Source organism: Mus caroli, unplaced genomic scaffold, assembly GCF_978045245.1.
Source record: "Mus caroli unplaced genomic scaffold, Mus_caroli_1 scaffold_17, whole genome shotgun sequence".
Taxonomy (NCBI): Eukaryota; Metazoa; Chordata; class Mammalia; order Rodentia; family Muridae; genus Mus; species Mus caroli.
The window spans coordinates 94,410,001-94,424,532 of NW_028227272.1; the positions used below are offsets into that span (position 1 = coordinate 94,410,001).

The 14,532-nt window shown below is 45.8% G+C and overlaps 1 protein-coding gene across 1 annotated transcript in view; it reads left to right on the forward strand.

Annotated features, from left to right (window-relative positions):
• Positions 1 to 6,537: 6,537 nt before the first annotated feature.
• The window catches only part of Bace2 (beta-secretase 2), an 80,540-nt gene continuing 72,545 nt past the window's right edge, over positions 6,538 to 14,532 (forward strand). Inside the window, exon 1 of the mRNA XM_021184823.3 lies at positions 6,538 to 7,046. Within this exon, the coding sequence (XP_021040482.1) occupies positions 6,747 to 7,046 (300 nt within the window). The 5' untranslated portion in view covers positions 6,538 to 6,746. The remainder of the gene's footprint in view (positions 7,047 to 14,532) is intronic.

The window sequence follows — 14,532 nt, forward strand, 5'->3', positions numbered from 1 at the left end:
CTCTTTCTCTCTCTCTGTATATTTACATAAGTATATATATATATATATATATATATATATATATACTCACACACACACTATATATATATATATACACACACATAAAGAGCATGTGTAGTATTCTATATGTTCATTTTTGTCTCCCTTCTCTTTCTCTCTCTATATGTATTTATATATGTATATATATTCACACATATATTCAAATATATATGTATATATGTACATATATTCACAGGAGCTGGTCTAGTTTCATTTTTGTTCCTATGATTAAATAGCCTGACAAAAAGCAACTTAAGGGCTTGGTGAGACAGCTTAGGGGATATGGGTATGTTCTACTCTCACAAAGACTTTATTTCAGTTCCCAGAACACAGGTTCCCAACTCCAGATCCACATCCAATACCCTCTTCTGGCCTCTTCAACACACACACACACACACACACATACACACACACCATACTTATACACATATTTTTAAATACACATGGTAAAAATTTTTTTAAAGAAACTTAGAATAAAAGGATTTATTTTAGCACACAAGTCAGAGCACAAACTTAAAACAGCTAGGTTTTACATCACATCCATAGTCAGAAACAGAAAGAAAGAAACACAGGCATGCCCACTTGTCCTTGACCCTCTGCCTAGGGAATATTGCCACTGACCGTTGCCTATGTCTTCCCACATCAATTCAGATAAACTCTACAAACATGCCCACAGGTCAACACAATGTAGACAATTTCTCATTGAGATTTTCTTCCCAGATGATTCTAGGCCACAGCCTAGTAACAATTAAAGTTACTCATCATAGGGCATACAAATGGCAATATTCTAATTATATCATTTCGTCTTCACCTATTATGGGCTATATATGTCCATAAAGAGAAACATGCTGTCATCATTTTTTTTCTTTAGATGGAGACATAGCTTGTACAGGAATCAAGAAAACAAATACTTGATCCTTGTCCTTTCTCTGCCAGCTTTTAAATGTAATGAGTTGGGTTCCTTAGCATTCTCCAACGCTAATCAATGTACCTTTAAAAAGAACATTCTGAGCAAACAGATTTTAACATAATTGAAGTGTTTGGAGCTACTGCAGTCACTGTTTCGCATGACATTTAAATGTCCCAGCTTCACCCTGCTTGTGATAGGACCTCAGAACTCTTTGATAGCAGCCCTGCCTTCTGGGGTGACAGAGTGTTGTAGGTGAGCTCACTCACTTTGTGAAGTCAATCTTTCCTCTCTAGTTTCTTTTGGAGGAAGTGCTTTCCTCCAAAAAACTATTCTGAGTAGCAGGAATTCTCGGTTTCTAGGACTTTTCCAGTAGACAACAAAACAGAGAGTTTGGTGGGGTCCAGCCCTAGCAGGGTTCTGAACCCAAGGGGAGGATGTGTGGAATAGGTTTGTGTGAAACAGGGGAAAGAAGACTTTAGCCCACAGGTGTGGTTCACACACTCTGGCACTGAGACAACTCAGGTCACCTTTATTTATACATCTATTTTTTTTCACTGCTGAAGATGTTTTACATTCATTTTCTCATGTACAATCTCTTTTAAGAACTTCCTATGTTTAATAATAATGCACTCCCTGTAGAGAGGTGATAGATTAAATACCCAGGAAATTCTGATTTAATTATTGGCCTCTAGCATGTCCCCATGTTCTGATCAGGAGGTCTAATTCCTTTAATGCCCAGGACTCTCAATAAATTAGTAACCTGAGTCAGTTCCTCGTCCTTGCTTGCCTAGCCTCTGAATGTTCCCATTAGGTCTTGCAACCAAGCAAAGATCCAGCAAGACCTTTCTAACCTTTGAATAATCGACTAACTTGTCTGGAACAGGTTGCTGGGAAAATTGATGTTAGAACTAAGTTCCCATTGGAAAAGAACATCTGGACACTAGCTGACATGCCTAGACTGGGGCCTTGTGTTGACTCAACCACATCACCATCATTAACAAACAGAGGAGTGGCAATCTATTTCACTCCCGTGATCCTCAGAGACAAACAAGAATAAATCATAGTCCCGGCTTTCCTTTTCTGATTCTGGGGAAATGTCTGTCACAAACAAACTGAGAGTAAAGATTTCCAATAGCAAGGCAAGGCAAAAGTGAACCAAGCATTCCCTCAGGAAAAGCCAGGAGATTCTGCGTGAATATCCCCACAGGTCTTTGCAACCTGGGGACCTATTACCTCAAGCCTTGACACAAGGAATGAAGTCTGCATTATACTCATGCGCTTTTCCCAGCAGAGGCATGGTCATCTCCATTTTAGTTTTATTTTCTCAGAATAGAAGACACTGGGACTATACACTGGGATTTTGAATCAATCCAAGACTCCAGTTGACATTTGCGTCTCATTTCTTGCAGGTTTAACTCTCCCTTTCAACCAGTTTTGTTTTGATTTGTTTAATTCTAACAGTGCCTCCCCCAGACAACCTGAATGGGATTGTCTGGTGAAGAGCTGAAGGCAAATTCCCTGGGTGATTCTGATAAAGATAAAGTCACGAGGAAGGGCACAGTCACCAGTGTGGGGTCCTGCACAGGAGTGTCATGTGAGAATACAGGCTGAGCGCTATCTAGCGTAGCGCTATTTCAGCAGGTGGACATTGTAAGTTGAAGAGGGAGTGAAGGAAGATAAAGTTGGTAAGACGGAAGTATAAGGACGGGAAGAAGCTCATTTGGTAAAGATCTTATACTGCAAGCAAGAAGATCTGAGTTCTATTCCCAGCACCCTCTTAAAAAGCCGGTCTACCCTTATAATTCTATCACTGGGGAGGTGGAGACAGGAGCATCCTCAGGTCTTACTGACCTGCCCAACTAGCCTGATCAACAAGTTCTAAGTTCATTGAGAAAACTTGTTCTCAAAAAAATAGAAGGTGGAGAGAAATTGAAGAAGATGCCTGGCATTGACCTTTTTTGGTCTTCTCACACACAAACATGTCCACACACATTCACAAACACACACAAAGAACTGTGGCTGAAAAATTAGAAGACAGGGTAAGAGCAAGAATGTTCTAAGTGGGTGGAGGATTTAGCTTATGTATACATGGTGGGAAGAAGTCAGGTGGCAGGCACATACGACTCCGGAAGAAAGCAGAGATGCAAGTTTGCACTGGGCTGCAGCTACCTGGGCCCTTTGCATCCTTCTGGAGGCCCAGTGATAGAAAAGAATGGTTCCTCTTGGTCCAGGTAGCAGATTCAAAATGTCCAAGTCCTGTTTAGCCGTTTCCTCCAGCTGTGGGTGGAGTGTTTGATATACAGGGTTGGTTCGGCTTGGTTGTGTTGACAGTGACACGAGACCCAGTAGAGGATGATTGGTCTCAAAAGCTGCAGGCCCTTTAGTCAAAGCTGTTTCATACAAACACTAAAGTAAACTTTGCCCTTTTACAACTCCAGACTTGCAGGAACTTTGGGACATGTAAGAGGCAGACAGACTGAATGCAGACATAGTTGGGAGGATCTGGCTGGCTGTTATTAATCCTGATATTAAAAGAAAATTTACATGTGTCATGTCACTCATTGCAGTAACCTCCACCCCACCCCAATGATATAATCTTCATTAAAATGTTGAGTTGGGACCAGGGAGACAGTGCAGTGGTTAAAGTGCTTGCCATGCAAGGGTAAAAGAGTGGGTAAGCATGGCACCCCCCCCCCCAATTCTAAACTCAAGGTAGAGACAGGGCATTCCCAGGGCATGCTGACTAGCTAGAGTAATCATAGAGTTGAACTCTGAATTTGATTGAGAGAGCCTATGTCAATGAATAAGGCATAGTAATCAATAGAGGATAGTTTCCAACATCAACCTGGGACCTGCACATGAATGAGCACAGGGCCCATACATAGAAACACGCATACACAATACACACACACACACACACACACACACACACACACACACACGGGGGAGGAAGTTGGTCACCATGATATATTTGCTATTTTATTTATTTATTTTGTGTGTGAGCAAGTAAATTCATTGGGTATGTGTATGTACTTGTGGAGGCCAGAGGTTGAACTTGGGTAATGGTCTCCAGGAGTTATTTTAGATACTGTTTTATTGCTATAAAAGGACACTATGACCAAGGGAACTTGTAAGATAAAGCAATTAATTAGGGGCTTGCCTACAGTTTCAGAGGGTTAGCCCATGATTATCATCATACGTGTGGCAGCAAGCACTATATGTATGGCTTGAAATCCACAGCTTTAAATCCCAAGATTAGATGTAAAGGGGATTGGGCTAGAGTGAGCTTTCGAAACCTCAAAGCCATCGACAAACCTCATCCAACAAGACCACACCTCCCAATCCTACCCAACAATTTGGAAACAAGTATTCAAACATATGAGCCTATGGGGTCCAGACTCATTCAAACCACCAGAGGAGCTGTCCACCTTTCTTTTTATTATTTGAGATAGATCTCTCACTGGAACCTGGAACTTGCCAATTAGATGAGAATAGCTGGCTAGTGAGCCCCAGGGATTGCCTCTCTCTGCCTTCCCGGTTGCTGGGATTACAGGGAAGTGTTGTCATGCCTGGGTTTATAAATGGGTGCTTGGGATTAAACTCAGGTTTTCATGTTTGCACAGTCAACACTTCACTAATTGGGCCCACGTATGTTTTTATTTTAATTGTTAATGTTTCTCATTTTGGAGTCATAGTTTGTTAAATACAGATCAACATACTGAGGCCCTCAGTCACTTGTAAGAGTGTAGCTGGATCCTGGAATCAGAAGTTGGAGAAGTTGTGGTGTGAGAAGAGCTCTAGTGAGCAGAACCAGCTATCTCCAGGGGGTGCCAGAGAGGCAGCCCATGTCAGGAAGTGTTGTGAATGCAATGAGGCTGGAGAATGCTATGGCCACACAGAGTGAAGACAAGGTATCTGGTGCTACCACTTCAGGGCCTGACCAAGGCCTTGACAAGATGGCCCTACCACTCATTAAAACGACATGTGCTCTTGATCCTGTCTCTATGCAGTTGTTTATACACCCCCCCCCCCTTTTGCCAGGAAAAGCTTGGAATATTCATGCTACATGAAATAGAGATTTTCAAATAAAAACATTAACTAGATCCGAGTTTTACAGATTTCCCCTGTGTTTGTTTTTTAACCTTAGAGAGATCAAATGTCTTTAATATTGATCTTATACCTTATACATCCTGTAGCACCTGAGTTGATGTCCTCGATAAATTCCATGTGCTCCCAAAAGTATGCTGTCATTCTGAGAGCTGTCTGGGTGGTCCCCAACCCCTCAAGACTGAACACCAGGGTTTGTAAATAACCACCTCTTTTAAATTGCCCTTTCCTTACAATCTTGAATTTAAATGTGAATATATGAATGTAAGAGTTCGTGATAACTATGCAGATTTATGGGGAATAACAATTTAGGTTCTATCCTGGAATTCAATCGGGCCTGCCTTCATGTGGCTGGGGATTCCTTGAAGCTTGGATAGAGTTAAGAGGGGGGAAAAGTGCAACCTGTAACCAAAACCATTTAGAAAGTAGAACAGCTGAAGATCTGGGGCAGAAAGATCCCTAGTAGAGCAAGACAGGATTCTGACATTGGAAAGGAAGGAACAAGCACGGACACTTGTATCTGGAAGTTCCGGTCAAGGATTAGGGATGCTTGATTTCTACTTCCCATTGTTTGAAGATGGTCTTGTTTGTTTTTTAAAAAAAAAAGCCAACATAATTCAGCTGGAGGAGACACAAAGATTTCTCCTATTCCTTGATTCAGCAAAAATCGATGAGTTTAGCTGGTGTAATTGTCCCCCCCCCCCCCCCCCTGCGTTCAGTACCTGAAATAAAATAGCCCTCTGAATGCATTTCTGCGGCTTCGGTGTCTGGCTAAACAAATATTAATTAGATAATCTGCGGAGAGCTGGCGGGCGGATGAAAGAGGGGGCAGGCTGGATGGCAGCCTCATTTGGGACCCTGATAGTAATTCACTATCTTGGTGGACTGACTGAATCCCTGGGAGACTGAGCTCAGCTCCTAGTGGAATTGAATCTGCATTAAGGACATGAGGAGGCCAGGAAGACCAGGCCCAAAGCTACCTCCTCAAGCTGTGGTTTTGGGTTCAGGGGAGGGTAAGCAGGAAGGAGCAATAACCCAGATCCCTTCTCAGAAATTCAAAATCCGCTCACCTGCCTCCCCTAGCCCTGGGGCTCTCAGCGTCCCCAGCCTCCATTCATACTTAAATCCTTTCTCAGAGAACCAGCTAACTCCTAAGGAGCTGGAAGGGGAGAGCCACGCGTGGGAGAAGCCCGGAGAGGCAGCCAGACCCCGTTGGAGTGCGCTTGGCAAGCAGAGAGGCGCACTCTTTCACAGTTGCCTGCCCTGCGCTCTGAGCCTTAAGTCCTAAGGGCACTTCTGCCTCTGCAGGGACAGTGGAACCCCGCGGGTTCCTTGAGCGCAGGACCAGAAAGCCAGTTTGCGCTTTAGCTGCCCCTTTAAGGGTTCCTGAAACTTTCCAGCAGCTCTAAGCTGAGCCTCGTCATATCCGTTAGCCGTGGCCTCCCGGGCACGTTCCGGGGAAATTTTGCACTCCAGTTTCCCGGGGAAGAGGCGCGACCCGCGCCCATCCTTGACCTTGGCCACGGAGGAGGGACAGGGCCTGCGGGGAGGCGGCCACCAGAGGGGGCAGCGACTAAGAACTTGTTCAACTCTGCACCGCCTTCTCTAGCCTCCTCCCTGTCCGCCCCGCCCCGGCCGGCTAAGGACCGCAGAACCGCGCTCGCAGACTCGCCGAGCCCCCGCTGCGGGGATGGGCGCGCTGCTTCGAGCACTCTTGCTCCCGCTGCTGGCGCAGTGGCTCTTGAGTGCGGTCCCCGCGCTGGCCCCCGCGCCCTTCACGCTGCCCCTCCAAGTGGCCGGGGCCATGAACCACAGAGCCTCGGCTGGTCCCGGACTCGGGACCCCCGAGTTGCCCCGGGCCGATGGTCTGGCCCTCGCACTGGAGCCTGTCAGGGCTACTGCCAACTTCTTGGCTATGGTGGACAACCTTCAGGGGGACTCTGGCCGCGGCTACTACCTAGAGATGCTGATCGGGACCCCTCCGCAGAAGGTAGGGTTGGGGGCGGTGGTTTCTGGGAATTGACTCCACGCGATTTAATGTTGTCTCTAAGGCAGTAGCTTTCCCTGGGAAGAAGGAGGGTCAGGGAGATGCATGGGTTGGGTGAGGAGTGGAGGCGCGCGCTAGGGACGCACCAGGGAGCGCAGCCTCTGCCCCAGCACAGCTCAGGGGGTGTGAGCAAATGTTTCAGAACTTGGTGGCCCTCCCCCACTCCGTGGAGCTTGACAGCTGAAGGAACCTGTAACATGCTTCAGCCCCAGGAGCGACGCCTCCTTCCAGCAAGAGCGGTACCTGCTGAGTGGGTGGTGGGTGGGGTCTTGGAAAAAGGTGCTGTTAGGTGCAGGGAAATCACAGGAGTTGATACCATCTCTATGCTGTCTCATTGCTAAAAAGACTCTTGGACAGCATCCAAGGCGCAGTACCCTTTAAAAGAGATTTCTCCATGAGCTCAGCTAAAAGACACCCGGTTCCAAAGTGTCTCTGCAGGGTAGAGCCAGCCGCCTTCCTTCCTCGGAGTTTGTTTGCTGGCTTCCTCATAGCTGTCCGGCTGCCCAGCCTCTGGTAGCCGTGCACCCGCCAAGGCATGCATCCTGCGGGGGTTGGAGAATGTGAATGCCATTAGCTGCTGGGAAACACCGAGAGCGTAGCGAGTCGAAGATAAAACAAACGCAGTCCAAACAGCTTTCTTCTCCGCCTTGCGCCGATGTTCACTTAACACTTCGTGTGTCGAGGGAACACGGCCTCCCAAGCACGGAATCTGGCAAGGGAAACAAAAGCCTCCCAGAAGTGATCCGACCCTCTCCAATTCGAATTCAAGTTGTCTCATGAGTTGAACGCACCGTATGAAGACACTTTATTTTTAACATCGTCGTTGGGGGTTGTCATGCTGATGTGATTACCCATAAATAGAACATGCTCATGACTTTTGTATAATTCTAATTAAATTATTCAAGACTTTAAGAGGATGCGCCATGCTAATTTTTAAAAAGAGAAACTGCAGAGTAACTTCTGTAGTTGTTTAGACCTTCAAGAGCGTTTTACCCAAAACGTTAGTTGTGGTTGCTGTACAGGGTCCTTGTGTGCGCAGTCCAGAAGTGGCTGCAGGGCAGACTGAAGGGAGGTGGGTGGGCTGTGTCAGCTGAGGAGGCTTAGGGTCCCCTGAGCAGTCTGACCACCACGTGAGCATGATCTCAGGGCAGAGGGAATCCTGTGAACTGCCTTTGGCAGGACTGCACAGAACAGGAGGGACCTGCCTCTTTCTTTTATACACAGGCCTCAACTGAATCCTCATGTGTTAAGGAAAAGGGAACCAGGAAAAAAAAAAAAAACAAACAAACTTTAGAGGAGAAGACTTCTCTCACAAAGCTCTCCCTTGCTTTGCCTTTGTTGGTAATTCAATGACCTTTACTTTAAACTCAGTGATGAAGTTTAATTAATTTAATTACCCAGGATGTAACGAGCACCCAGGTTTGTATCCTTAGCACAGCCAAGGAAGTAATTCCTCTGAGGTTATTTCTCAGCTAGAATATAGCATGCTTCTAAGCAAGGCTGGTTTGTGACAGACAAGTATCATTTTTGCTTATCATTCCACAGGAGTGAACTATTCTGTATTGTTGCCCTGGTATGATGAAGGGACAAATTGCTTCATGGCAAAATCTGTGCCTCAGGTGCTTCCATTGTAAAAGCTGGGTGTTGGCAACCTGGTTTGGCTCTGTAGTGTCTCTGATGCCAGCAGGGGTTTGCAGATGCCTAGGGAGAGCAGTAGGGAGGTGACCTCTGAACCCCAAAGACAGTATCTGCTGTAGTAGTGGGCACAGGGTCATTCATGGAATTGAATTTTTGCTCTCTGAAACCCCAGGTAAACTTGCAGAAAGAGAGGGAAGCAATAAATTAACATGACTTCTTCAGATGTTAATAACCATAATGTCTTCAGCCTCCATGTGTGATGAACACCTTGGAAGTTGTGGTCTCTCTTACAACCACCCTCTCATATCATAACCAATGTGTGTGTGTGTTTCTGTAGAAGTATGTATGCATGTTTGTGTATGTACAGGTATGTGCATATGTGTGTACCTGCCTGTGGAAGTCACAAGCTTGGGCATTATTCCTCAGGAGGCTATTCACCTTGATTTTTAGATGGGTTCTTGGTGGGACTGTCCTCTTTCTGACTGGTGTTTGGTGCAAATATTCACCACAAGCCCAGCTTTTGTGCTAGCATTGCTATGTGCCTCGAGAGTGTCAGGGGTGAAGTTTGGAAACATTGAGTGACTTGCTAGTGCATGGGGTAATAAAGAGGGAGGGTGGGAAATGGAGCCCAGGTCAATAGGCTGAAGAAGCTAGGCTTTGAGCCACGGGCAGATGATGCTCATTCCTGCATGTTTCTGGTCTGCTTTTCCTTGGTTTGTGCTACACTGTACCCTTACTAGGCAGTGGCCCCTGACCAGTGCTGGGATGTTAGGGACTGCATGTCTGACAGTACCAAGAGTCTCTCCCATACCCCATCACCCTTTCTCCTCCTCCTTAAGGCCATGCTTCAGGGCTATCTTAAGGAGTAATTGGATGCAGGAAAGTCCTTGAGTGGAAGGATGCTAGACGGGAGTCTGGGTGTAAACCAAAGCTCACCAGAGTCCTGCTATCCTATGGGAAAGCCAGCCTTTGGAAGTATGCTTACCCCTGTGTGATTTCATTAAGAACTGGGATCCATTGTCCTGCCTATGGACTCTGTGAGGAGTCACAGGCTACCCAGCAGCCTGACAGAGCCTCAGAGCCCCGTACTGGCAGGCAGGCCCACGTTGGCATGGAGATGAGAGTCAGGGTTACACACTGATACCATTATGTGACTCCTATCTAACAGGAGACCGGCATGCCCTGGAACCATGCAATTTGCTCTTATTAATAATAATACGAGTGTTCAAAAGTGATTATAATTATAGCAATCTACATTATTAAAATATACTTTCATACTCACACCATAAACCCAACTGAAGATAGCAAAGGTCCACAGCTATATGCTTTATGGTGCCTCAGAAAAGGCTTTGGAGGCTTTCTGTTGGAAGATTTCTGTTGTCTGCACTGATATGGGTGAAACAACTGGCAAACTGTCTTCACATTTAAGCCTTCCAACATAAACATTTAACAGAGTACTTTGGCACATGTGCTGGGTTAGTGAGCAACCTCTTAGCACAGCAATTGAGAGTACAGAATAAGACTCCGTATAATTTAAGAGCTTTTTTTAAAAGAGTAAATCACTAGGGTCCCCCAAACACATTAAGCTCACATTAAGTAAGTGAGGTTGGAAAAAAGAAGGTATCCAGGCAAGGGGAAACCAGGAGGGGGGGCTCTGATAGGCTCACTGTTAAGGATGATAAAGCATGAGAACACCAGACTAGTTGTAGCCTAATTATTTGGTTCTGCCAGCTGCCCTCATTCCTTCAACTGAGATGTGGAGCCCCCTGGACCTTAGAAAAAGGATTCATCAAAGGATGTGAAAGGCTGATAGACAGAGCTCAAGGAAACAACATCAGTACCTACCGTGATGTCTTGTGTATCCAATGTAGAATGTCATACTAAACATTTTTGTTGTGGGATGTTGGATCAAACCCACACCAGAAAAGTATTTCATCATCAAGCTTTGTATCCTATTCCTCAGCCTCAGCAGTTTGCCAAGTTTGCCTCATTGGATTTTCATGCCTTCCTGTGGAGACTGTACAGTCATTTGATTTAATTTTAAGATGGAAACAGACTTGTCCTGAGTCATGTCTCCACAGCCATGCCATGAAGAGGCGGGTCCATCCGTCCTATCAGATCCATCGATACTTGGACCCCTGTCATATAAGTCCCGTCTCAGTAGAGTGACTTTAGAAAAGAGCCACCTTCCCTTTTCTGAGTATTTGGTGCTGCTGAGGACAGTGAGGGACACTTGTGTCTCAGATGACCAGAAGTAAGTGCTACCCTTCTGAGACCTCAGTCCCCCATGGTTGATGTTCTCAGCATTAGTGTCTTCAGATTCCCTACCAAACTCCACAGACCAGAGGCTTAAAGCAATGAAATCTATTCCCTTATGGCTCTGGAGGCTGGAAGCCCCAAATCTAGGGTGTCAGTGATGAAACCATGTTTCCTCTGGAGGTTCCAAAGGAGTATACTTCATTTCCTAGTCTTAGCATCTGATGGTCTCTAGTGTTCCTCTCTTGTAGGTGTATTGCTCCAGCCTCTGCCTCCATCTCAGCTAATTCTCCTCCCTCTGTGTCCATCATATGCCTACTGTCATTATAAAGACACCAGTCATTGGAGTGCCTTACTTCACTTATTTATATCTGCAAAGACTCATGTTGCAGACAAGGTTATGGGGCTTGGATTTCCCACTCTGGGCTGCACAGAAAATGGTGGTCCCATAAAACTGCATGATCTATGATGCTACAGCTGTCTGTCTTAGACACTTTTCCTATTGCTGTGATAGAAGACTGATAGAAGCAAATTAAGGGAGAAAAGTGTGATTCTGGCTCACAGTTCAAGGACAGTCCACTGTGCAGGTAGGTGGCAGTACTTAGAGCATTTTATTCCTTGGTTCCCATCCAGGGAATAGTGTCAGCCACAGAAGGCAGGTCTTTCCACCTCAGTTAATATAATGAAGGCAGTCCCCACAGGCATGCTTGGAGGCTCATCTCCCAGGTGAGTCTAGATCCTGTCACGATGACAGTTAACACTAATAAACACGCCATCTAAGTGTGTCTGATTATAACTCTGTGATGTTTGCACAATGACAAAATTGTCTAATGCTGCATCTCAGAACATGTCCCCATCCATAAATAGTGCCGTGTCTGCTTGGGGGAATACACTTTTATCCTCACATCCTTTCTAAACTTATAATTTTTAGATCCCACTTGTTATTTGTCAATAATTTCAGGTTGGAACTCAAGTGCAACATTCATTAAGATTGAAGAGCAGACAGAGGTTTGGTTGAACTCATCGGGGGCCTATGGTAAGGCAGTGAACTGGAGGAGGCTCAGAGGGAGGGAGTTCTGATGCTTTCTGCATTCTTATGTTGGTTTCCCCACTAGAGAATAGTTGTATACATGATTAGCATGTCTCTTGTCTTTGTTCTAGAGTAGCTGGAATTTGTGTTTTGGTTGAAGCTACCCAACTTCTGCAAGGTCAAATCATCAGGATTTGAATTGTGGTTAAGAAAAACTCTGGTTGAAATTTGTGCTCTAAAACCTTATCAAGCACCAGCCACCCCTCAAGAATCAGGATGTGTTTAATAAGGAAGCCTGTCAGGACTCTTTCCTGACACACCCCGAGTATCTGCTTTCCTGAGTCAGAGGTGGGTCAGCCTAACCTGATTTTCGAGGTTAGCTGCCCAGTCTTCCTGTTTCCTTCAGCATGCTTGCAGTCCGCACTACTAACTAAACACCGGAAGAGAAAGAGTAAGATTAGCTGTTGATATCTTTGTTTGCTTTCTGTTGCTAATAACAAGATGCCACAGACTGAACAGGTTATGGAGAAGTTTGTTTTGGCTGCTTCTGGTCCAAAGTTGAAGGCCTGTATCTGGGGCTGTCTCCTTGTTGGCCGAGTCCCAAGGAGACATCGCATGGAGAGGTCTAACCCGACAGGCATTTGGAGCTGATCCACCCCCATGGTACTTTTCACCTGTCATTCTTATCACCTGAATGCATTCACAAGCTCACAACAACAGAGCCCAAACCAACCCCTAAAGGGCCTACCTCTTCCTGCATTGTAATACAAAATTAATGTGAGAGTTGAGGTGAATCTACACGTTAAACCATAATCATTATTTTACATACTGGCTTAGCCCTGGGTGCTCTCTGTAGGGTCTGGTCACATGCTATGGGACTTATTTTCTATCTTAGCTTTTGGCTTCTGGGGTCAAGCCTTTGGCTTTGCGTGCAGGGTTCACCCAAGCTTGGAACTGCTAATACCTGTCTTCCCCCATGCAGAAGACAGCAGGAACAGGGTGGCCCTGTATATGTTTCTCCATCCCACCTATGCCTTGCTTTTACAACTTATCATTGCATTTATGTATCTATTGTTGGAGGAACGTGCACATGCCACAGGGCATTGCAGAGGACAGAGGACCATTGTCAGAGACAAGTCTCTCGTTCTATAGTGTAGGTCCCAGGGATCAAACTCACATCATCAGGCTTGAGGACAATCCTGTTAGTCCCCACTGAGCTATCTCTCCAGCCCATGTCTCCTTCATGACTAACAGTGGGCCTTCTGTTCCTTTGGAGGTCTTTCTGTCTTCCTGGTTCCCTTCTGGTCATCCTGCTCTGCTGCCCAGCCCTGGCCAGTCATTGGTTAAGTTGTGGAAACAGGCAGAGCAGAATGTTTCTATGAGGAAATGGCCTTTCTGGCCTTCTCTTAACTCCTCGCTGTGAAGATACAAGGTTGTAGGTAGAGTGTGGGGAAAGGGTGAATGTCACATAGTTTGGGTCACTTTCCTGCCCCTGTATGTCTGTGTGAGACGCAGGTGAACTAGACATCACTCAGCTCCTCTTCGTCTGTACTTGACACTATTGCTACCCAATAAAAATGGTCATATTTTAGAATTCCCAGAAGAAGTGGCGCCTTGTCATGCTGACATGCCAGACTGGGAATAAAAGCAGTGCTCTTGAGTTAAAGATTGGCCATCCAATGCAGGTCTCTGGGTGGATGTTGGGGTTTTATTACTCAGTACATTGTATACCAGTGCTGGGAAACATACAATGTCAGAACTGCCTGAGTTAGGATGATGAAGAGGATTGGGGGTGGGGAAGCAGGTGATGCCCTGGATTAGGTCCATCATTCCAGCTAGCCATGATTGCAGTGGGGGAAAGCATCTCTTTCTATCTCACACTAGCTTGAAAGAGTCAAGGAGCTAAGCACAGTCTCCTGGTCTCGCTGCAAATCACCACTGGCTCCACTTTAGCAATGGTTTTGGCAATGGGAAAGAAACAGGTTCTGGGTGTCAGTAATGCCTACCCCTGCCAGAAGCCAAGATCTTGCATGTGCATATGCTGGGGTATTTCTGTGACAACACTGAGGGGCCACTGGGGGATGATCCTGTTGACAGAGACTTGTTGCTAGATATGAAGCCACATCTTGCTGAAGGTGAAGGTAGATTCCAGAGGTCCTGAAGGACCAAACGAACTCTTTGTTGGTGCCAAAGAGTTTTTACCATTGGAAGTCCCTCTGGGGTAAGTACGTCTGTGTGGTATGGCATGCTCGACACCTAGTGCTTAGCCCACATCTGTTATTTCTGGATTTTAGGTGCTGAGAGGAAGTTAACTCACTTGGCTGAGCCTCTGTCTCCCAATCTGTAAACTGGGGAATTTCACCTAGTGATTTGAGGTTTCATGGAAGCCTGGATCCTTCTCAATTATGATCTGTTCTATTGGCCAGAATCTTTGATGAGTCATTCAGGGAGCTTCGGGAAGGAAAGATCTAGTGTGCCCGTCAGCAGGGACAAGAGCTTCTGGCT